General features: G+C 44.8%; 1 protein-coding gene across 2 annotated transcripts in view; it reads left to right on the forward strand.

Annotated features, from left to right (window-relative positions):
* Nucleotides 1–18361, forward strand: part of ANKRD11 (ankyrin repeat domain 11) — a 1181327-nt gene extending 1162966 nt beyond the window's left edge. For both annotated transcript variants that reach the window (XM_086945797.1, XM_086945798.1), the window contains exons 12-14: nucleotides 9392–9535; nucleotides 10787–10879; nucleotides 12463–18361. In XM_086945797.1, the coding sequence (XP_086801923.1) occupies nucleotides 9392–9535; nucleotides 10787–10879; nucleotides 12463–12648 (423 nt within the window). In that variant the 3' untranslated portion in view covers nucleotides 12649–18361. The remainder of the gene's footprint in view (nucleotides 1–9391; nucleotides 9536–10786; nucleotides 10880–12462) is intronic.
* Nucleotides 18362–24612: the final 6251 nt, after the last annotated feature.

Consider the following 24612-nt stretch of genomic DNA (forward strand, 5'->3'; position numbering starts at 1 on the left):
TACTTGACATCTGCCAAACTGCCACTTTGGGCATCCCTGCTCACGTTTGCCAAGCATTACTGACTGGACAATCCAGTCTGCAGGGATGGCCTTTTTGGTCGTTCTGTCCTGGTGGACTTTTGGTTTAAAGCTTTCCGCAGTCTCTCTTCTTGGCATGGTATTGGTTGGGTATCTGTTAACCGTTAAGGTATCTGCTCCTAGATGTCTGTACCAGATGGACAAGTTACTTATCTTCGGTAATGCCTTATCTAGTAGTGATATGATCCAGCCACAGATTCTTCACTGACGCACCCATCCCACCGCACTGCGGATTATTTTTTAGTCTCTGCTGTTTCCCTTCAGGGCCCTAGTGTTTTTTAACAAACCATAGTCCGTCACTTCATGTGTCCGTGCTTCAAGATTGGAAAATCATGAAAAGTACTGACGTCAGCGCAACGGAGTGGCGCTTATATAGACGACTTGCACGTCACGACGACTAACCCAGCGCCTACGATGTCACGCGGAGTCGACCGACGCAACCTTTCTGCGCGCAGGGGTACTGCTATTAAAAATTTGTTGGATCCAGCCTGACACCTGGAAGTTCACAGGTAAATAATCTGCGGCTAGATTATGCCTCTACCAGATAAGGCGTTACCAAAGGTAAGTAACTTGTCCTTAAGTGTGGCTGCCAATCTAACACTCTCTAGATAGTGTTATAAGCAGTTCACCACCCACAATCTCATCTTAAGTGTCCGAAAATCCATTTTTTTTTTCACAAAGCCAGACAATCAAGAAATCTGGCAAGAAATGGCCCCCTACTGCAACACGAAAGTCTCCCAAAATTAAAGAAAAATTAAGCAAACTTGTTTTTGGGGATTAGGTAAGAAATGTACCAAATGTTCTAGATTTAAAGCACTTGTAGTGATGAATGTTGATTAACTCATGCTATACTTAGGATGGGTCATAGTTACGTTGGATTGCCCCTCAAACCATTGCCCAACATGCATGAAAGAAAAACCCATAGGAATTCCTAATTGTGATTCAGTGTGTCCCTTTGAAAGATGATTTTGCTGCCCCCCTGTAGAAATCCATGCATTAACTTAATGTAGTCAGTCGATAGACAAACACATCCATTTTCGAGGATCCTTGTGTGATGTAATTTACTTCCTGCTGAACCCAAGCGCCAATGATTTTGCATTGTGGGTAACAGGGCGATGTGATGCTGCAAAATAAGACCACTATTTTATCTCAAAACAAATCCTTTTAATTTGCCCAGGCGTATGAAAATGTTGGGAAATATGCGATCTGACTAAAAATACTATAGATAAGACAAGTGTCCCCATTTGGGGCACTTTCTGCCAGGCATAACAGTTTAAATAACAGCATGCTGCATTCTGAGATGTTTAGCCCATGCTTGCGCCTGAAGCTGTGCAGGGGTTCAAATGTGACATGTGGGCAGCTAGGCAGCGATACAAAGAATGAGGTCTTTAATTGTGGTTGGGGTAAGCATACCCCTTCTCTGTGCAGCATATTTAACAGATGCATGAATTAAAAGAAAAAACGCTTTAAAACATTAAAATATTATAGCAAACTACCAAGTCAAATAATGAAGGTAAGTTTGCATACAGTCTGTGTGCTCTGCTGCAAAGATTATAGAAACTCGGCTAAGATGTCTAAGAAGGAGCTACCCTCCTGTTAGTGTACCAGTAATCTGACCCTGCCTGAGTGGCGTAACACAAAATCATGGGACCTCTAACAGAAGAAGTTTCCCATATCTCTCATATATTAATTGGTCTAACACTGAATGGGGCCCCCCCCCCGCGTTACCCCCCTGCCTTACACCTTTCGTCCTGTCACCTGTTGTATGGAAGTAATGAATTGACTATAAATATTTGTACCATGGCTTATGTTTTTTTGATTAATGGAATTCCAGACTGTGAAGTCTACAGATGTTGTAGGTGTTTCTATTTTCTGGCTAAACCTGTAACCAGTTAGCTTTGTCTTGTCGCCTCACCACAATCAGGATTTATGGGTGGTCCAGAGCACCTTCCATATGTTTGTTTTAGTCTAGAAGTTTGTTTTAACCTAATAACTGGAGTGTATGGAGTTACCAGGCACTTTGCACCGTGCAATGATTTGAAAGCGTCCTGCTTCAGGGCTTGACCTGCTCATAAATAGCACGAGTTGAGCAACTTCAATACGTAGATGAGTAGACAAGAACATGAATGGCCACATACTCCTTTTCTGAAGATTTTATAAACATCAACTGAAATTAAGTGAATTTGAAGGAACATATTAGCCTGAAACGAGAGCTTTAGCTAAGCCATAACCACGTGGGTAAGGCAAGGAGTGCAAAAGGAAATTACCATGGACTCTCAGGCCGAAAGAGAAAGCGGCAAGGCATGCTGACACCTGCCATGTACAATGTTATGGCACTGAATGATCCCTAGGGGAGCTATGGCGGGCAGTAAGATACACAGCCTTGCCAAGTACCACACATAAGGGGTTAGACTAACACATTTTAGTTCTGGTATCCGTATCACCTCACTAAAATGTATTAGTTGCTCATAATAGCGCTCCTGAGGCCACCACAGTACAACGAAGGAAGCTGAATCAAGCTGCATAACAAAGGCTACCAACACTGTAATTAGCTTGCTCTGACAGTGCCTGCCCTGCTATTACTGCTCCGAGCCTTCCAAAATTCTTAACTTACATTAATTTACACAGAGCAGAGCGCTGGTGACGTTGTTTACAGTGGCATTTCTTCACAGGCTGGCAGGAACTGGTTGTTTCTAATCAAGCGCAGCACGGGCTACCTCTAACTCTCTCTGGGTCTCATGGTCTGGCAAGGCTTGGATGTGAACAACCTAAAACAGTGTAGTCAGATGATGAACTGCACTGTGTCCCTGCAGCACATGGGTCAGGTTAGTGCCTTGCCTGTTTGCTTCCAGCAAGACACCACTCTACTGAGATAGCTCAGCATGGGATAATTGGCACAGGCCTTTATTGTCTTTCATAAATGGCTGCTTTTTATTGGTTAATAAGCTCAGTAGTCATTTTTCTAAGTTTGTAACCTCCTATGAGGTTTGCCACTTTTAGATGTGCTGTTACTCGTAATGTTATTCATTCGTTTCGTAGCTCTTTTTTCTTTTTGCTTGTTTAAGCTCAGGAACTGCACGCGCCCACTCTTACTCAATCTCCCCGGCTGCAGCCAACTCCTCCTCCTCCCCGTTCGCACCCTATCTTCGGTTGCATCTGCCTCCTCCTCCTCTCTCCTGCTTTTCAATCAGGTGGTGAAACAATATAATACTCAAATGTATGACTTGGGTAGGAAAGAATTAGATGCAAAAGGACCAAGACACTGGAACACCCGTACCACAAGTTGTCGAAGAGCTGAATCCAACCACATGTTGGTTTTAAAAACTGAAATTGTAAGACTCCCCTTCATCTGAAAGTGTTTAACACCAAAGGTCATGGTGAATAATATTGAACAAGGTTACTCGCAGCTGCATGATTAGACACTAAATTTGCCTTCCAGCAATCAAGCTGTACCTCCCACCTGCAGTCACTCTCCGGTTACTGAAAATTAACTTAACAAATAAGTGATGGATGAAAGGCTTGAAATAATTTCAGCCATATCTAATCACTAAGGCCGTATTCCAGTCATTAAAAAAAAATTCTCTACTCTGCCTAAGCAGAATGGAACCAGGTGTATGCTAATCAACATTGGTAGTTATCTAACATGAAGAGTCCAGCCAGTTCCGGATCACCAAAAAGGCAAAATAGGCACTAGCTTATGGGCCCACTCTGTTAGGGTCCCGTGACCACAGATCAACATAATATTTAATTGATCTTGTAAAAAAATTACAATCAAGCTTCCTTAAATATTGTATCCAAAAGTTAGGGGAAAAAAATCAACTCAAAGCAACAAACTTTACATTAAAGACTGTAGAGAAAATACTGCATTATTGTAATGTACACATTAACTACTACCAGTATCCCCAGGCTGGTTTCAGCCTTTTTGGGATTCCCAGTAGGGTGCAACGTGTGTCCAGTGGAACAAGGAGCATGGAGTCCACGTCTGGGTATACCTGCCATTCTTAGGGCTACAAAAAAAGTGTTTGGTTATGTTTTGGAATTAATTTCAGCCACAGGTAAATTACTATGGCTTCATTCCAGTGCACCCTTTTGTTTTTTTGTCCACCATGCCTCCACAGATAGGAACTAGCCATATGCAAATAAGCTTTTGTCCTGCTCTAATGGGAGCAGACCAGCCAGAACTGCTAAACCAGGTCTCCTTTGAACTGTATAACACAGGCAACCCAAGACTGGTTTAATCCTTGTCAGTGTGGTTCAGCACTGCGAGTCGGGCGATTACCAGTGACCGTTTAAAGCATTACATCCATTTTATTGTTTGTTGTAGTTGATGCCTAAAATGCAACTGGTATGCCCACACATGGGATCGGTGCTCACAGTGCCTAAAGACTTGTGCTGCACCTTACTGGCGAGGCCCAAATAGGCTGAAACAGGGCTGGGTTTCCTTCAATCCTTCTGGAGGGAACCCTTACCTGGCTGTTCAGGATAGTTCTCTCCAATGTGTTGTTGGAACAGTACTGATTTGCATAAGGTGGGGCTCTATTTATAGTGAAAAACGATGGACTGCAATGTGGCCCTGAGCTTTGTCATGCCACTGAGATTAATTCAAACATCTCATCCATCCTTTTTAAAAATAACTAAATGTAGCTGGATTTAAGGCATGCCCTTTCTGGTCATTCATGTTTTGCTGCATGTTACATAAATCAAACTAAAAATCAAAGTGTACATTAAAGTGTCCATCAGTATTGGATTTGCTTCCTTTGTAAGATGGCTGTTTTTATCAAAATAATGTCATAATGACAGAGGCGTGTAGTTTTTTTAGGTCTCGCACCTGCGAACCGATCGTCGCTGCGAGACTCTATTGCAATCATTTCTGCTTTCAAGGAGCCAAGGGAGACAGGAGACAAGTGATTTGCACGCGCAACCTTGCGGACTCGGATCAGGTCGCGCGCTTCCCGTCTCCCATGGCTCCTCGAAAGCAGACACACGCGCACACACACATACAATCCCCCCCCCCCCCGCCGCGCGCACACACACCTAGAGAACCCCCCCCCCGCCCCCGACGTGCACACGCACTCACACCCGCATAGAGAAACGCTCCCCCCCCCCGCCGCCGCGCATACACACACCTTTAATAAATTCTGAAGCCCCGATGAGCTCGGTAGTTCTGCCATACCACCGGGAAGCCGGGGGCCACTGCCGCCGGTAGGGCCGTCCCGTATCATCAGCGGGGCAGCAGGAAGGAAGCAGCCCACGAGGCACAGCGCGCCCGGCTCGGCAGTCTAGAAGTCAGGTGGAGCGCTGGAACCTCTGAGTCGGCCTAGCTGCCGCCGCCTCTACGGCCGGCCCCGCAGCTCCCCCTCACAGCCCGCTCAGCCGCCGCTGGTCGTGCCCATTGCTGCTCTCAGAAACACCCTAAAGAAACATCACGTGGTTACCGTGCGCCAATCATGGGTCGCTAGGGGGCCGTTCCTAAGGCTTTGTTTCGTCTGAACAGACCGCGTAGTCCCTGTACTTCTCAAGAGGGATGTAATACTTTTACGTGAAGAGTGCAGACACTTCTAAGAAACAAGGACCAACGGGGTACCTGCACTTCCATTTTTGTATATTTTAGGCACGGTCTAGACGTGCAGGATGTTTACAGTGTTGGAAATATAAATATAAAAGCACAGCTACCCACTAGCCCAGACTGCCCGTTTGCTACAGACAAGCGGATGTACTCTCCAATTAAAATAACTGAACCTCTGTTGAGAAGTACTGGTCCTCTCCCTTGAAAGTTAGAGGGGTGCTCGAGAGTACCGGCCCCTTCAAAGCATGGGGTTATACCCCCAGTGGCAAAGCCATGTACGTTTTGATAATGTGTGTGTTGACGCCAGGGATACAACTACCACGTTATTTACCCACCTGACAGGAACAGGAGTGCTTCAATACAGACTACAGGCGATGCTGCGAGTGACTGCAGAACAACGCCGTGGCTAGGTTCTTTTTGCTGTGTGGGTTGCCAGCAGTGTCACTGTTGGTTGGTGTATTGATGAGTTTGTACATTTTAGAGATTACATTAAAACATTGATTAGACTGAAAATATATTTGTTCATTAAAGCTTCTTAACAGTTTCATCGAGTCGTCTGCATGTTCTGTGTGTTTAAGTGTCACTGTGAAATTGTGACTTTACGTTGTATAATTGAAGTTCTCGGGTGTATCAAAGTCATGGGCGAGATTTTTGTTAGGGAAATGTATGGTTTTCTACTAACGTTTCAGAATAAAGCATAACACATCTCCTGTTTAAGACCACAACTTAAATCTTCTGAAATTACTCAAATATTGTGAGCTAACTTCTATCTCCCGGAATGCAAACCTTGAGGTCACATGTGGGCTTTGTGGTCATTTGGGTGCAAGGGTTTAGCCTCTGGTCCCTATTTTCTATATATCTGCCGGTTTACTGGTATGACGCTAGGAAAAGCAAGTTCTGCCTGAGAGCTTGCCAATGAATTTGCCTGATCATGTTAGCAAGAAATTCATTTCAAAGCTCCCTCACATCACTTGTTACCATTTTTAGGACTCGGCCAGAGCACAGGCAGCTGATGCCTCTGCGGGGACTACCCCCGGCGCCCTCAAGTTATGGAGTCGCACTGGACCGGACGCGCATTGAAGACTGACCCCCTAATCAAGGCGCTCCACTAACCTGCACATGAATAGCAGAGGCCTTCCCCCTGAAAGATATTCTGCATTCAACTCCATTGCAGAGCACTGCAGAGGCCACTTCACACCAGGATATAAATGGCACTTAGCTCCTATGCACATGCGTGCTGTCTCACTCCCTGTAGCATGCAGTGAACTGGGAACCACGCATATAGCTCAGGCGTGTGTTGCACCACTGGGGGTATATTACACCCACCCCCAATTAAAGATTGTACCCCAGGAAGTGCACCAAGGCTAGGCTTATTCCCTAAGGATTTCTCCACAGTAAGCTCATCTTAGCGTAGTGGAGACTTTATCTCTGAGCACCAACACACAACGTATGGACCTGAGCTCTAAGTGTACTAAGAAGGCCCGGTGGACATGCGCACATAGTATATGCACCCTGTTAGTTCGGAAGTGTACAGCACTCGAACGCATGGCAAGTGGTACAGAGAGTAGCGGCTGGTTCTAAAAGCGCAGCTACGTCTGGCTTCACATGGCACCACTGAGCCATCCACTGTGGGCTGTCGACGCAGCATTTACGCGAGTTTAAGCTATTGGCATTGGAAATGACAATGCCTTTCATTTATGTTTTAAAAACCAAAACATAAATAAAACCATTGTCATTTACAATGCCAATTGCTCAAACTTGTTTCTCTGTCTCACCTTCCTCTCTCCCAACTTCACCCTCCTTTCTCTCCACTACAACTTGCTGCCCCATCCACTTCACCCTTCCACCAACTCAATTACAATAACTTTTATTCAAGTATTAAATATTTTTAAAAATTAAAAGCCATTGTTATTTGTAATATCAATACATCTAAGTCCCATAAATACAACACATATTGCATTACAAATGCTATAGGTGTCACATTTGCAAAAGTTATAACTATTGGCATTGTCATACACAATGCCAATAACGCAAACTTTAATGCTGCGAGACCTATTGCATTGTAAATGCTTGTTTTAATAGTTTTATATAGCTTAAACTAGACCCGAATCTGATATCGGAGCGCTTTAAATGAGCACCTGTTTCGTTACAGAAGGACGCATTCATTATTTTTGTGAGGCGCGGGGAGATTAAGTGATTTGCCCAGAATCACAGGATGTTGAGCGTTGTTGCCGAGACTCTAACCCAGTTCCCAGCTTCGAAGTTGACTGCTCTAGCTGTAAGGCTTCATCCTCTCCCCTATTTCCTGGTTGTTAATGTCTCCAGTTTGAGTTTGGTATACACATCTTGACTGAATCGGTTTGTTCCTCACCAGCAGAAGCCAAAGAATCAGACTGCCACCCTTCCTCTCCGAACCCACAGAAATCAACTGCGGAGTACCCCAGGGTTCATCACTCAGCCCAACCCTTTTCAACATTTACATGGCCCCCCTCGCGGACATATTCCGACCGCACGGCCTCAACATAGTTTCCTACGCTGACGACACCCAGCTCATCCTCTCCCTCACCAAGGACCCCACCACCACCAGACTCCGCTTCCAGGAAGGAATGCAGGATGTTGCATCCTGGATGAGCAGCAGCTGCCTGAAGCTCAACTCTGAGAAGTTGAGCTTCAGGCAGCTCAGAACTCAGAAACCCGTACTCAGAACCACCCCGTCAGCATGCAACAACACCTGGTAGTGCACCGCACTCTGCAGCCCTCCGACCCCCAAGGACCACGCCAGAAACCTCGACATCGTACTCTACTCCTCCCTCTCCATGAAAAAGCCTGAGTCAAGGAAGATAGTCACCCACGTACTCCTAACAAGCAGGCTGGACTACGGAAACGCCCTCTATGCCGGCATCAACAAGTCTCTACTCCTCAAGCTCCAGACAATACTAAACACCGCAGCCAGACTCGTCCTCAGCATCCCCCGACATAAGCACATGAGCCAACACCTACGGAAACTCCACTGGCTCCTCGTCGAGGAGTCACCTTCAAGCTACTCACCCACACCTACAAATGCCTCCACAACACAGGACCCAGATACCTCAATGGAAGAATCACCTTCCATGTACCCAAAAGAAACCTCCGCTCCACCAACCACGCCCTTGCGAAACCCCGCGCATCCGCAGAGCCAGAACATGGGGAAGAGCCTTCTCCTGCATCGCAGCCAAAGCCTGGAACGCGCTCCCTATCGACATCAGACCCCCCCTCACTCAACATCTTCAGGAAAACTCTCAAGACCTGGCTCTTCGACTGAATGGAACGGTTGTCTTTCTTCCCTTTCCCCCGTCTTGAGACCCTCACGGGTTAGTGCACTTTAAACTTCCTGATGGATTGATTGACATCTTGAAAGAGTGATCCTCATTCAAGAGTCAAACCTGTTTAGAAAACGATCAGTATCAATCTTTGGCCACCTTCATAAGGGAGGTCTGATTAGGCAGGAAACCAAGTTGATACTAGGCCTGGGAACATTTTAATTGTGCGAGAATAATTGGTGTACTTTTGGTAATTTTGCGTTTCGAAGTTAACACGAAATTACCAAGAGTATGCCATGTTGCCACATTACTTAATTTCGAGGAGAAATTTAAATGATTTTTTTATTTGGTATAAATAACACTAGTGGCATTTAAGTTCGATTTTTTATTTCACCTTTGTTGATATAATGCATTGATGACTGATTGATGAATTCTTTTTTTCTTTTAGGAAAAGCTCATTGTTTCTTGTGAGCAAGAAATTCTGCGGGTTCATTGTCGGGCAGCGAGAACGATTGCCAATCAGTCTGTGCCTTTCAGTGCGTGCACCATGCTGCTGGACTCGGAGGTTTATAACATGCCGCTGGAAAATCAGGTTAGTCCAGACCCGAATCAGTTTGCATCTCCTTCAGATTCCATTATCAGTGGCAATTAATTTTAAATGCAGAGGGTTCACGTGCCACCAACTGCTTAACTTGTCAAAAAGACAGTGGCAGGTTTGAAAGTTTGGCTAAAACGCCGATGCGATCCGTGTCTTTTGCCAGCGCCACTCACTGCTACTTTGACTGGGCTAGGCACAAGTCCAACTTGTAGCCGGTAGCAGACTGTAGACACATCCAGTAATTGACCCTACTTCCGCTTGTGTTGGGACCCACCGGAGGCCTATAATCCTTCTGTGCACTGCCCAGGTGCTTCAGCATGGACCTCACACGCTTGTAACATTATTTACAAACATGTACTTTGTTGTACGGATGTTGCTGAGGCGAAAGTTTTATGGAGACTTAGAATGCACTTAACCCTTCCAAGATTATGGCAGCAGAATCCAGCAGTCGAATCCCATGGCACCAAAACGTGGTCAGGTAAAAGCAAGCTGTGCATTCTCAAGAACTATTTTACATCTTATTCCACTGCTGTTGCTTGGGCACTGTACAATTGTCCACATGTAAAAAATAAATTTAAAAAACTCTATCTTCCTGCTCCTGAAACCTATCTCCACAGCTTTGTTAGCACACATACTCATTCGGGTTTTGTGCTTACTCTTACCTTTTTTGACATTGATCCTCCTGTCATGTCAGAGCTCACATGCTCGGTGTCCTGTAGTGTGCACCCTCAGTCCTGGTTCTGTAGAGTTGTACTTGCTATCTCCTGGTGTAGGAGTTTACAGCTTCCTCGCAGAGGCTCTCCTCTTGGGAGCGCTCTGTCCTACTCCTAGCGATTGAGTCTGAACCTATCACCCTGCCTCCAAATATCTGAAGACATCATTTTGTAGTAGGCCACCATCTGATACTATCAAAACCGTTTAAGTTGTGATTTCTTTATCTTTTTTCCCGAGGCTCGATTTTAGTTCCGTCAGCATCAGGACATGTGTCGGTAGCAGTACTTTCTGTAAGTGAAATAAGGACAAAGACTTGCAACTATAATCCATGATGGTTTACTGTGTACCATGCACACGTTTCCTCAGCATAGCTGCATAACATGTCGGAGTAATGGCACGTGGCAAGAATGAAAATGTGCTCTTAAAATTCTTGATAAGCTGTCAGTTAGGGTCGAATTAACTGAATCTTGCACACAGGTTTATATATGAAATTGTCTTACAATGTTTGCCTCTCTTCTTTATTTTGATCAGGGAGATGAAAATAAGTCGGTCAGAGATCGTTTCAATGCGCGGCAGTTTATTTCCTGGTTGCAAGACGTGGATGACAAATACGACCGAATGAAGGTTAGAAAAACTGACTTATTAGACATCGAAAAAAAGTTTTTCATGTTGGCCAAGTACACCTAATCTAAGAAAAGTCAACCCCTTCACTTTGAAACCAGCATTACCAAGCTTTCTAATGTCAAATATGACAAGAAAGAAACAAATTACTTTCCATATATTATTTTTGCTGCACCAGTTTTATTCCTAATAGCCAATCTCGAAATTGAAATATTTACTTGAACGTATAACACTTTATAATTCATTTACTTTAACATAAAGCACTTTAATTCTGTGCTGGAAAGTGTCCGTGCTTGCCACTCGTATTGAAATTAATGTATTTTTTTTTCTGGTGAATGATGAATAGTTAATGTGCCTGTCAAGTGAAGGGGTCAGGTTTTCTTGGACTAACATCCCAGTCAGCCCTAAATCCTTTGTTTCTTTCGATGTACTATCTTAACATTACTTTTCCATGCCCTTGTATCCAAAAGCATCTTCTACCCTCATCCTACATCTGGTATTCTTCTATATTGCATATATGGAACACTACATTGCCGCTCTACCACATGCACAGTGCTGCAAAATGCCACCCACCGTGGGTTGGCCAGTTCCCCTGCACAGTGCTGCATTCACCCACATACTCCGGACCTCCTGTTTCATGAGGGAGCCATCCACCCACACCTCTGGGCTTGTGCTCCGCATTCAAACACTCATTGTGCTGTAAAACGCAGCCATCCATAGTTTGTTTGGCAATGTCGCAAGCCCTAAACAGCACGATGTAGCATCACCGCACTTTAACCAGCTTGCGCCTCCCTCACAAGTATCTACCATCTTGTGATGTCTCTCAGTGCCACCTGCTAACAGCCTGCTGCAGGCCACGAGTCCAACACCCTCCGTGACCACGCACACTGCTGCAGTGCCACGCTTTCACACGCGGCGTGCTTCGGACTCCTGTACATGTGCAGCCTGGGCTGCAGATGCGTTCCGCTGCCGCCCCAGGCTTGCTTGTAACACCCACGCAAAGTGCTTGTTTTGACGAAACCCTTCAACTATCGTATATAGCAGGCCGCTCCCACGTAGAGCACTGCAGTTCCACGCTTCCAAATGCCAAATAGCAAAGCCACCCCCCCCCCCCCCCCCCTTAGTGTCTAGAACTTAATTTATAAGCCCGGATCCCACCTTGAACAGTGCTACAGTGTCCATGCCACACTGGCTTGCATGAATACCCAGTCTCAGTTCTTTGGCATGACAAGTGTGCACTCCTTCTCACATGCAACTCTTAAATGCCCCCATCATGCATAGTGGTGCGTGAAAAAGAACACACCACATCAGTGTCATTCCGCTTCCTCCAGATGCTGCATCTCCCCTGGGAGAAAGCTTTGTATTCTAATAATGCGAAGTAAATAAAGCCTTTTAGTGCCAGCTCCTTGCCTCCTTCCCTACTCAGACCTCAAGCCTCTCCACCATGCACACATACATTATACGTTCTGACTGTCCGAACATAGACTTGTGAAGATGGAGGATTCCTCTCCCAGCCACTCCTACGTGTTTGAAACCGAGCAGTGAGTATTTGAGTAACCCGAGCTCCTCTCCCTTTGCTTTTGCAGACGTGCCAGTTGATGAGGCAGCAGCACGAGGCAGCCGCTTTACACGCCGTTCAGAGGATGGAGTGGCAACTCAAGGTGCAAGAACTCGACCCAGCCAGTCACAAGTCCCTGTGTGTGAACGAGGTCCCATCTTTCTACGTGCCAATGGTCGATGTGAACGATGACTTTGTGCTCTTGCCAGCATGACCATAGGGACACTGGGATCCGGACTAATGTCACACCCACAACTGGCAAGGGCAGGTTCCCTTGGCGCAGAGATGTTTAGAGGCTTTGCTGCTCACTGGTGCACCCACTGGTCAAGGAGGCGGCAGCAGCATCCCTCGGAGGTGACACAAGACACCCGTGAACTTGCACTTTCTTTCTGGTGCAGGCAACCCGCTCATCCCATGGGTGGAGTCGGATGAGGTATCAGCTGGCCGCGCTCGCGCCCGAAGCACGGGAGACCTGGTAACAAGAGGAGAGTGCATCACCTTTACGGCCCAGTCGCTGCAGGAGCGCAGGACCGTGCTCCATGCATCCGAGAGAGAGTCGGAGGGGCCGGAGCACAAGGGATCAATAACATTCAGTAGACCTTAACACATATGGGGCAGCCTTACTCTAGCTGCTGAACAGTTGATGGCAATCACGCAGTCCACACACTTGTGAAAATGGTGGTTTTAGCATTCATTTTTTTACCAAGAAGTTTTTATTTTTTTGTTTTGGAGCTGCATCCTTCACCCATAGGGCTCTTTATGGAACTGAGTTAACATGGTCAGAGAGGAGTGGTAAGCGCTCCAGTATTCGGGCCGCAGGAATGGCAGCCAGGCATCACAAGCTTTGTTGCTCTCAACATCTTTTTGGGATAGAGTGCGTTTTTTAAAAATGTTTATTATTTCTGATCTACTTACCCCTGTTTCCCCTTCACAAACCACCTAAAGCAAGCTACACCATGGTATCACCCAACGTCTGCCGCACCTGCTGGGGCTAGGTGCGCTCAGCTCCTCCAGGCTGCTATACAGTCGTGCCTCAGAGCAGGTGACCAGAGGCTGGTGCGTTGCAGACTGTATTTTAATGGAGTATATTCCACGATTGGGGGGAGGGATGGGGGCTTTAATTTAATATATATTTTTTTTAAATCTTGGGCATTGCATTTCTCTTTCAGAGAACATAACTTGAAACACTACAGAGCCAATACTCCTAGAAAGGAAAAAAAAAGTTGAATTCCGTAAATTCTGTACAGTTTTTTATATACATTTACCAGTGTACTTTGCTGCCTTCTAGATAATTTATTTTGCAAACACATTACTGCCCAATTGTAAATAACTTATGTACTGTACCATCACGTTCAGTTCTGTGTAAAAAAGAAAATTTAATAAATGGGAACAGGCCTTGGAATGTATAGTTCTCCGTAGGCAGTGCTTTCCCTTTCAGTAAGGGCGGGTATTGCCTGACCATATGCCTAGGTTGTAAGCATTTTAAAAATGGTTGTCTCCCTAGCCAGAGGTTGGGGCCTTGTGTGAAACCTGGACACCAAAACCTGCAACGTTTTGAAACCTGTCCTAGACTTGTTCCCAAACCCCAACTTATTTCTTTCCTTGCTTTTTTCTTATTTTTTAAGAAAATGAAAGTTGTGACAGATGCCGAACCCTATGGGATTGGCTTTATATGTTTTGCTTCGCTTTTGGATTCTTCTGCAATCCGTGGAAGCTTATCCGAGGCACCCCGTCTAAGTCGCTGTTCATTCCCCTCCTTCATGGCGCTCCCTGGTTTGGGAAGGAGCGTGGAGCAGTGACTTGGAAACGTTAGAAGGGTGTGAATTACAGGCAGTGTAACAGGGAAGTGGAGCAGACTTCCCCTTTCTTCACTGGCAGTTACTTGGAGGTGGAACATTCAATTCATTGAAGTTAGCTCAACATTCCACAGCCATTCGGTGAGCTATATTTCTTTAAAAAAAAAAAAATCGTACACTCCTGGTGAAACTTTTAAACGTAATCGGGATTACCATATTTCTTTTGGAACTCATTGGAGTTCATTGCCTGTTCGGTTAGTACTTCAGATTTGTCAGTGGCATAAAGTAAATGTTGGAGTTTAGAAACTAAAAAGTCGGATTGTCATTTACGTGATCGCACACCATAATGTGTACAGAGATAATAAGGTGGTTAATCCTCATACCCATTTAATGCTGGAGACAACCGCACCACGTATAATTACGGAAAAAGGGGCCAGAATTGGAAACTGGTGCCGGGCTCATATCTTCTATGGTCCCAAAGCACTGCTATTAGGAGACAGACTGGTGGGATTGTAGTGATCAGTTACCTGTGCCTCAATTGGTTTCCCATATGATCTTGACAGATTAACTGGATTATAATGTGCTTTAACGTTCTCTGCTGACAGCTCCGATCTAAGAAAGCAGAATGATCAGCCTTGCCTCCACACACAAGCCTTCATTAACTCTATTTTTCCATTAATCAAACACTGCACTAGAGGCATGGGTAAGGAACTATTTGGACTCGTGGAAAAAGGTGGTATTCATTTCAGAATTTTGACCGTCACACATTCAACACTCAATAAATTCGGTCTAACAATTTAATTGCCTTACAATTTTTTGAATGCAGGACTTAAGAAAACAGCACATTTGAAAGAAAATTAGTGTGGTGTTACTTGCAGCACATCCCTGTGCACAGCATAGTAAATTATTCTACCTTCACTTAAACTCCAAGATTTAAAAGGATCAAAGTCCATTCTCAAATCAGCTGCTCAAAGTGTTTGTGGACTAAGTGTCCTATTTTGCAAAAGCAAATAGAGACGGGTATTGGAGATATTAGACAGCTTTGGGAGTATGCCATTAATTTGTGGTGCTGGCATTAATTGTCATTTATTGGATTTCACCGAAAAGGGAAACTATCTGCTCATTGGGCTTTTGAGGTGTGTGCGAGGCAAAACCCACTAATTACCATAGCCTCTTTCTTATGTGTTCAGTCTATACCCAGAAAGAGGTATACTTTTCGCCTGGCATAAATCATTAGTAATCCACATTTCAAATTGTTTAAAGTAAAGTAGAAAATAACACCTAAAGCATCCTGCAGGATCCAGGCACTTGCCTCAGATTCCAAGTGGAAGAGCACTGGCTGTACAGAGCTTCCATCGACAGTGTTTAGTCTGTAAAGCGACAACATGTTCTCAAAATCCATCATTTCTAGTGTAGAGAATCTCGGCTGTCCTAGGTGATTCTTTGGAACCCCATTTGCAGTCTGTCCTTAGCACATTGATGTGATTTTGCCAGACTTGCTCTTTCGAGCAATATTTCTTCTTCTTGTCCATGGTGCACACCCCCAGTTCTAGTCTGAGAATTCCCCACTGAAGAAACGGCAGTTATAAAGACCATTTTTTGGTCTGCAAAAATATCGGCTTGTTCAAGAAGTTAGAGATACCCCACATGAATCTGTAGATTTTTAGCTGTGCAGTAATTCTACTAAAAGCCTCTGCTTTCGGACCAAACCTTCACATAGTGGGCATGCCTATTTAATCCAACCCTTCAAATGTCAAAAATATTAAGATTGAAAGGTATGGTTGTGGTGAAGGATAAACATGTACACTGATCTCAAGACACATTTGCTCCAGTCCAAAGTGACCCCTTTTTGCTGTACTGTGTAGAGCCTCTCTTTCCAAGCAGCAAACACTTGCCTTTGCACTGCAATTCCTCCAGGCCTCTATGATCAGGCTGTTCAGTGAGTCTTGGGTATCTCCATCTTGAACTTTTGGGCACCTGTTAGGCTAGTGTTCACATAGAGACACTAATACCTGACCTCTGTTGCACCAACATTTTTATTTATCTTCATTCTTGAGCCATGTTATTGGTTGTGCAATTTGGAAATTTTCTTTTAACTGAAAGCATCGTTCCTTTAAATAAATTTAAGACACCCCTCTCTCCTAAAGCCATTGCCAGGGATGGTTTGAGAACCTACAGTTAAAAGAGGTGGTAAGAAGTTGCACTATGTTTCTGCCTGAAATTGGCATCACTTGCTAAAAGTACAATAGAAGTCTCTCCCATTATTTGGTGAATTGCCCTGACGAGTTTTTCTGAGCTAGCACACACAAAGGAATACTTTCGCCTTGTCTCATTGGTGGAGTTGGTATGCTGACCAGTGATACTTGTATACGGACCCCTCATCAATGACTACTCAAAATGTGGCTGGGCAACATTAGAGTTGGAAGAAAAACATTTAAACAAAACACATTAAGGATCTATGAATTTGAACTTAGGGATTCACTTTTAGATGTGAGATGATGTAAGAGCAAAAGCGGGATTGAGCAGATTTCCTTGTTCCCCCTGATGAAGAAGTTTAATATCTCCTAACGTCCCATAACCCATGCTTCTGTTCCCCTTTGTTAGTGGTACTACCGGGGACATTTAAGGGAGACTCCTCTCTAACACAAACAGGGACTCTTTTTTTCACCTTATGGTTTCTGTATTGTAAATTAGGAAATTGAGATGTGAACCGCAGGCGAGAAGCATTTTTAATATATTACATATGAGCAGCATTTTTCATGTCTTTATTTACCTTAGCATTGCATTATTCACTTTCATATTGAAATTTACAAATGGTGTATACAGTTATCATATTTTCAGAGCCATCTTTTCTGCATGGAAGTTGATGTTGTTGGAGGAATAATTTCTACATCTAACATGATTGCCCCCACGCTACTGTTCATCAAATAGAGAACTGTCGTAATTAGAACATACAGCATACAATACATTCAGCTGTTTTATGTAAACTCAGAATTTTCTGTTAAGGATGGCTAACGTTCCACTTAACCACATATCGCTTTAGTAAGTAGCAGTGCCCTCCTGTGTTGTACTAAAGTGCCTGTTTTGGTAACGTTTTTTTAGATGCTGAAACACATTAGGTTTACTGGGAGGTGCCGTTTTGGCAAACGTGTAGTACTTCCTAGGGCTCCCTGTGTACATCAGGAAGCACTCCGATTTCTGCTCTGTCTTGTCAGTTGTGCCATTTTCCAAAGTGGTTGCTTCCTTCAGAGCAATCTATAGATGTGGGTTGCTTAACCAAGACAGAAGTGCTATTCCCACCCAAAGTAGTGTCCCAACCTTGCTACGTGAGCACACGGAAGAAGCAAGTTTCTTGCACAATTTACGTTTTCTGTATTGTTTTTCTAATGCCTGTTGACGCTTCTATTTCTGGTTTCAAAGGAGCAACTTAATATACAGCATGTTTTCACTGCAAAATAGAGGATCAGCAGATTTGCGGGGTTGAGGGGGCCGGTGCTAGAGATTGACCAGAAGGTGGCATTTCAACTCCCCAAAGTAAAAACAATATTTATTTCGGTTTTACAGCCACAGGTGAAGCTTCTTTTCGACTGCCTTCATTCCCTCTTTAGAGAACACCAATTAACCTGTATTAGCATGGAGACCTTTTAATCAGCAAATCAGTTTAAAGCAACAAATAACTAAAAATCTATTTATTAACTGACATCTGTGGTATGTGGATCCATAGCTCAGAGTCTACATTTCCCTTGTATAATGCTTATAATATGAGATGTATACAGATGTTAAAAAACGGGCCATTCACACCCTTCTCTTGTACTTGTCCACTTGCATAGAATTGGGGGAGGGGGTGAAACTGCGCAAGATTGCGTTCTCGGTGGTGTAACAATGTAATTATATATTTTTTTTAGTTTGTGTACATATTGGTGGGTGGTGCTGGTGCCGCCAACATTGCAGCTCTGTTGCTGCGTTTCTGTTCTTTCGCTGTGCAACTTTCAGCATAATACAAGAAAAAAAGTAAAGTAAATACAAATGTTATTTTCTACACTTGCATGTACAGAGAGAAGCCCTAGAGATGCTGTTGTCCTCAGACATAATGTTCGTAAATAAATTGAAAAAAAGACTTGCTTCCTTGAATTTGTGTTTAAAATGAACTTATGTTTGTTTCTTGGGTCAATATTTTAATGATTCATTTGCTGCCAAAAGCTGTTGAATTTCTTTTTTGAATATCTATATCAGCATTATAAGATCTTCATTGACAGTCTTGGGTGATAACATTCACGTCATATGCAACAAGGTGTAAGCTTTTAATTAAAAAAGTAAATAAACCCCTTCTCAAAACTACATTGCATCACCCATAGCACGACTTGCTGCCTAATTCCTAAATTAGGAGGAAAAGGTCATCTGAGAGGCTTAGATTGGTAGACTTAAAGCCATCTGTCCCTTTAAAATAAAGGTGACTTTCATATCCTATAGTTCAAAGAAAAGGTCAATCCAGAGATCCTGGTGTTGGATATGAAATCCTATAAAACTTTGGAGGAACGTTGCTCATGGCTCTGGACTTTTCAGCCTCGTTTTGACATTTGGGGGTAGGGCTGTAAGCATATATTCCTCCCTTCAGACTGTCTGTTTTTTCAGTAGGTTCATTCCTTTGTTTTGTGACACAACATAGTAGTCCAGTTAAAATTTAATGAAGGAAGATACTTTATTTCCATTTATCACCTTTTTGAAGCCATTCTGCTCTTTTTTTAGCCATGTTTAATGGTAGAATGTTTAAGAAAAGAGGACAGCCGACACGTGATTCGCCCTATGTGGCAAATTTAGCCAGGGCTTTCTCAAGGCTAGTTTGTAATATTCAGATATCATACAGTCTATTGGTAGTCTATTAAGTTCCAAGTGTCTTCCTTATAATATGAGTATTCACAATTCGAGGTTTATGTCCCATGATGAATCCATCTCACACGGTGTTGCTGTAAGCTTTCATATCCTATGATGCATTCTAATGGTAGATGTCTTAGTCATTTCTTTTTGCCAACTCCTGGAACATTAGGTGTAGTCTTCACCTGGTTTTGTGAAAAAATCCTCCTAGAACTTGCACATTGTTTACTTAAACAGTATGTTGTACTAGAGAGCATTTAGAGATGTTTTTCCTCTTTTCCACCTTTTTTTTTTCTGGTACTATTCCTACACTTTTTGTGTAGGAAGCTAATTTTTGGGAAGCCGCTCTTGACCCATGCAAACATATCTGCGGTCTGTCTCGCAGCCTCACATTTGGTCAATGTGAATTTTGCTTAAAAATGTTCGAGAACTTTGAAGGACAGAGAAGACCTCCTCCTGCAGAGGAGGTTGAAAGAGCTCAAGACTAAAGAAAAGTAACACGCCCTCTCAAGAAGCCTCCACTTCTACTGATACTGGACTTCACTAAGGACTTCCATAGAAGGAGATTCACAAAGATAAAATCAACGTAAGACGAGCTTTCACCACCATCAATATAGCCATTTGATGGCAAAGGCTTAAACGTCATCTAAGGGCGAGGCTCTGATTTCCTAGTCATCGGGGATGAAGTCCATGTTGATGGCACAACATCACTATCATTCTCCAACAGGCAAGTTCAGGAAATCCCAGCATTTGTGACCGTCCAGGTCACACTCACCAATTGCCTCAGCGTCGCCATGACGATTGACAGCATACAGATCAACATCATGACTTTTCAACTTTGAGATAGGTGTTCAATTTTGAATCATTCTCTAGAAAAAGAGTTCACCAGCACAGACTCTATTTTTGAGTCTATGACCTTTGGGTTTCATTATTTCTGTGAAAGACTCATTGCAAGAGCATTTGCACCTCTTGAGTTATCACTTCTTACTCCAAAACCTGTTCCAAGTTACAAGGCATACTTTCATGTCTCCTTTAAGGAATAGACAAGCCACACTTAGGTACGTTTCTTTATTAGTCCTAGAAGGGGCCATCCAGAGATTTTGATTTTAGTCAACCTTCACCTAAAGCGCAGAAAATCCCCCATCTGTGTCCTACCATTTTTTTTACCCATTGTCTTCATACACAACCACATTGTTAGTAGCGTCTCCTCCCGAAGGCTTCACTCCTGGACATTGTCAACAGTTTACATGATATATTAATTTGAGGGGTAAAGAACATCCTTCTGGAAAAACCTTAACCTAATGTTTCTGTTACAGAGATTTTACAAACAAGAGCATCCTCCAGACCTTCACTGCCTCTGTTACTAGGTGTCCTGTAGATTGTGGAATAAAAAATCTTACCCCAGCTTATGGTGAGGTCAGTTGTTGCACATTTGAAAAAGTACAAACCTACTCAATGAGATCCTATATTTGAGGTACGACTCTAATCCTCACTTTCATTGTTTCAGCAGTTTGGAGAACACATGCCTGTGCTCTCAACTTTGCACCGCCTGACAGTGGGGAAACATATGTGCAAGACTGATGCAACTGCTCTTAAAACAATATATGCATCTGATATACTTCTAGCTGCAGATTCCTTACCTTTGAATTTTCCAGGCATGATGCTGGATCCCAAAACTTTTGCTGAGCAATACCCCTTGCGCCCAACATCAGGTGGCTCTATTCGGCTCCGCGTGACATCGTCGCATCTGTTATGAAGTTTTGGTGCCTATATAGGTGCCACCCAGGCGTGCGGAAGTCAGTTCTTTTCTTTCTGCGCCAGTTAAGTTCTGATCCAGGAAGAGCTACCCCTCTTCCGCTTTTTGGCAGGCTTTTTCTCTCCTTTTGTAGACCTTTTTGAGAATATTACTTTGTGTGCGAGGGATGTCTGGTAGAAAGACAGGTTTTAAACCATGCAGGACTTGTTCCCGAATGATGGCGGTCACCGATCCCCACTGCGTATGTCTGTGGTGTTACGAACGCGACCAAAATTCAAAGTTCTGCTCACTGTCAGGTGATTGCCCTGAAGACCTTGAGGGAGCGAGCTTTGAAGTTGCTCACGACCCGGCAGTCTATACAGTCAAGCAAGACTCAGATGAGGTCACGGTCCCGTTCGAGGAAGAGTTCGCAGGACCGCTCGCGGAGCCATAAGCCCTCTTCCTCCCATTAGAGGTAATCTGGACACTTAGGGAAGAGGCACAAGAAGAAGAAGTTATCTTCAACTGAGTTGGCGTCCGGCATCGAGAAAGGTTAGGAGCACTGACGCTGTAAGCATGGTTCTGCGGAGCTGGAGTCCACTCCACACCTCCCACCCCCCCCACCCTTTACGGGAGCAGGAGACTCTCGCTCAAAGGAGGTTTACAAGGCCATGCGCTGAGTATTTGAGCGGAAAGACCCCGCTCGTGAGCCATCTGGGTCTAGTGGGGCCCCATCGGGTTTGGCGTAGTCTGCTCCGGCCTCGATGCCGGAAGGGCCTCAGGGATCGGGTTGATACCGGTTGTGCCAATGCAACCTCCCCGGCATCGAATCCAAAGTCGGTGCCTGTGACGTTGCCGATGCCCGTTGGTGGCGCAAGCCCCATCCTCATCCCGACGACACGGAGCTGGAATGGCGTCAAGCCCAACAGAACCCAGGGGTTCTATGTTTTCGCCTGAGCACTTTGTGGATGTGCTGGGCTCAGGAGAGGAATGGGAGGAGTTTGGAGACCCAGTAGAGAACCAGGATGCTTTTGAGGAGACAATGGACTGGTATGGGGAACTTGGGAAAGCCAGTGGTCTTGACACTTCCCCAGACACTGGCATGCTCTCTCCGTCTACAGTGGCTGCGGAGGAGAGGGCATCCTATGCCATGGTGTTTGAGGGCTGCTGAGGTCCTTGGACTGGAGCTGCCCTCAGTACAGGTCAGGACTAATCTCCTGACCGAAGTGCTTTAACCTGGGGCTTCCACCTCTGAACCCCTACTGCCCTTTAATGAGGTCCTTCTAGGAACATGGTCCAAGCCTAGCACAAGGGCTCCTGTGAATAGGACGAATGCACGCTGCCATCGCCCAGCTCCGGGCGACCCAAAGTTCCTCAGCCAACACCACACCCCAGAAAGTTTGGTAATGCAGTCCTCTACTTCCCAGGGCGCATTCCTTTCCGCTCCTCCGGGTAGGGAATCCAAGAGACTGGACTCATTTGGGAAGATGTTTTCTTCCTCCAGCCTTGCATTGCGGTCGGGGAATACCACTTGCTTATTGGGCCATTTCTCCCACTCTCTTTGGGAGACGGTTGCGTAGGTGCTGCCACATGTCCCGGAGGTGGCTCGGGCTGTGCTCTCTCAACCTGTCAAGGACTGGAGGGATGCAGAAAAATTCGCCATACGGTGTGGATTAGATACAACCGATTTGCTGGGCAGGTCGATTCCAACTGCAGTGGCCTTGAGGCGCCACGCCTGGCTTCGTACAACTGGCTTCTCAGGGGTTTTCCAAGCCAATTTGATTGACATGCCCTTTGATGGAACCCGCCTTTTTTGGGAAAAGGCAGACTTTGCCCTGGTCAGTTTCAAGGACTCTCGAGCTTCGGCCAGATCCTTGGGCCTCTCGTCCACTCCTCGTGGCCAGTCTTCCTTTCGCCCCTAACATGGCAACGGAAGGGGTTTCCAGCCGCATCAGCCCTATCCTAGCCACCGTCCTGCACAGACTACCCAAGCCATGTGTGGACGCGCTACATTCACTCACCCTCCGGGCCGATGTAATCGCCACTAAGAAGGCTGATTTGATGGTCAACAGCTGGAGGGGACAATTATGCAAAGGTTGTTCTCTGCATTAAGATCTGTTATGCCCTGGCGAAGAAGCATCCCCTTGAGGGATTAAGAGCCCACTCCACCAGGGGAAAGGCTTCGACTACGGCCTTGGCTCATGGTGTCCCAGTCCAAAACATCTGTCAAGCAGTGACGTGGGCATCATTGCACACGTTGGCAAAACATTGTCTTGATGGTCAAGTGCTCAGGGATGAGTGCTTTGCCCGTTTAGTCCTGCAAGACTTCTTAGTCTAGGCCATGAGTCCATAACCCACCGCCGGGATGGTATGGCTTGGGTATCTGATTTAAAAGTAAGGAATCTGCAGCTAAAGTCTCTATCAGATGAACAAGTGCTTACCGTTGGTAACGCATGATCTGGTAGAGACTCTTGCTGCAGATTCCTTACAGCCCCACCCAGGCCTCCCTGCCTTGCCGACTGGTGTAGTAGGTCTATGGTTACTCCCCTTTCAGGGCCCTAGTTTTGCACACGACTAAGTAAGTCACTTCATGGCTCTGCGCTTCTGGAGTGGAAAAAAACAAAAAGTACTGACGTCCGCGCGCCTGGATGACGCCTATATAGGCACCGCAACGTCCTAACAGATGCTGCCGACGACGTCATGCGGAGCCAAATGGAGCCACCCGACGTCACACGCAAGGGGTAATGCTCAGCCTGGGAAATTCAAAGGTAAGGAATCTGCAACTAGGTACTCACCAGATAATGCATTACAGAAGGTAAGTAACTTGTTCAACAGCACTACTGGGTCAATAAGACAGTGAACGTTGTGACAGCCTTAAGAATTTTTTGACTATTTGCTGTTGGGCTGAAGGCTAGACTTCGGGGAGGTTATTCGAGAAGGGTTACTTCTTTCTAATCAAGTTAATAACTCCTACATAGATTTGGCAGAACTGCTGCTTCCTGTTACTGTCATGGTATAACCTTAAGATGCTGTTCGTAGCTGTGCTGTGCCACTTCTAAAACCTCCTTTTTAAGTTTCTCCTCTTTTTGTTGAGCATATCTAGGAAATGGAGAAGATAAAGAATGATGAGACCCTGAAAGCTGTTTGTCTGGAGAAGAGATTCTATAAATATCAGTTTAGACAGAGGGACTCCTGGTAAAATTCTCAGCAGAGTTTCCATTCCCATTATTTGCCCTCCCAAAGGAGCACCACAATCTGAATTAAATCTACCCATCCTATCAAATGCGATGATCAGGAAACAAGTTCTCTCAGATCAGCCTGTCAGCTTGTCTGGACTGCTGCCTTCAAACAACAAGCAATGACTTCTTCCTCTGGTATCCCCTCCAGTGGGGTAGTGCCTTTACACAAAAAAAATCAGATGACCGATTTATGCCGACTGTTGTAAAAGATGGTTACTGTGATTCAAAGCAAAGCTCTTTCACTGGAAATGCCGCCAAAGCGTTTAAAAAAAAAATCTAGCTGAACTGTGCAAAGAAACTCAATCATTAATACAAAAACGAACCGTATAAAGTTGCTCATCTGTACTGAGGGAAAGACATTTATTCAAGATCTTTCCTTGTTAAGATGAACAAGGCCAGATGGAGCTCAGACCATTCCTTGATCTGAGTCTTGCAAACAAGTGGAGCAAAAAAGAAATTGAGCATGGTAGTGGTAGCATGGCCGTGCTTCATTAAATTATTTCACTTCTCAAACGGGTATATTAGATGTGTGATGT

The sequence above is a fragment of the Lissotriton vulgaris genome, chromosome 12 (genome assembly GCF_964263255.1).
Source record: "Lissotriton vulgaris chromosome 12, aLisVul1.2, whole genome shotgun sequence".
NCBI classification, from domain to species: Eukaryota; Metazoa; Chordata; class Amphibia; order Caudata; family Salamandridae; genus Lissotriton; species Lissotriton vulgaris.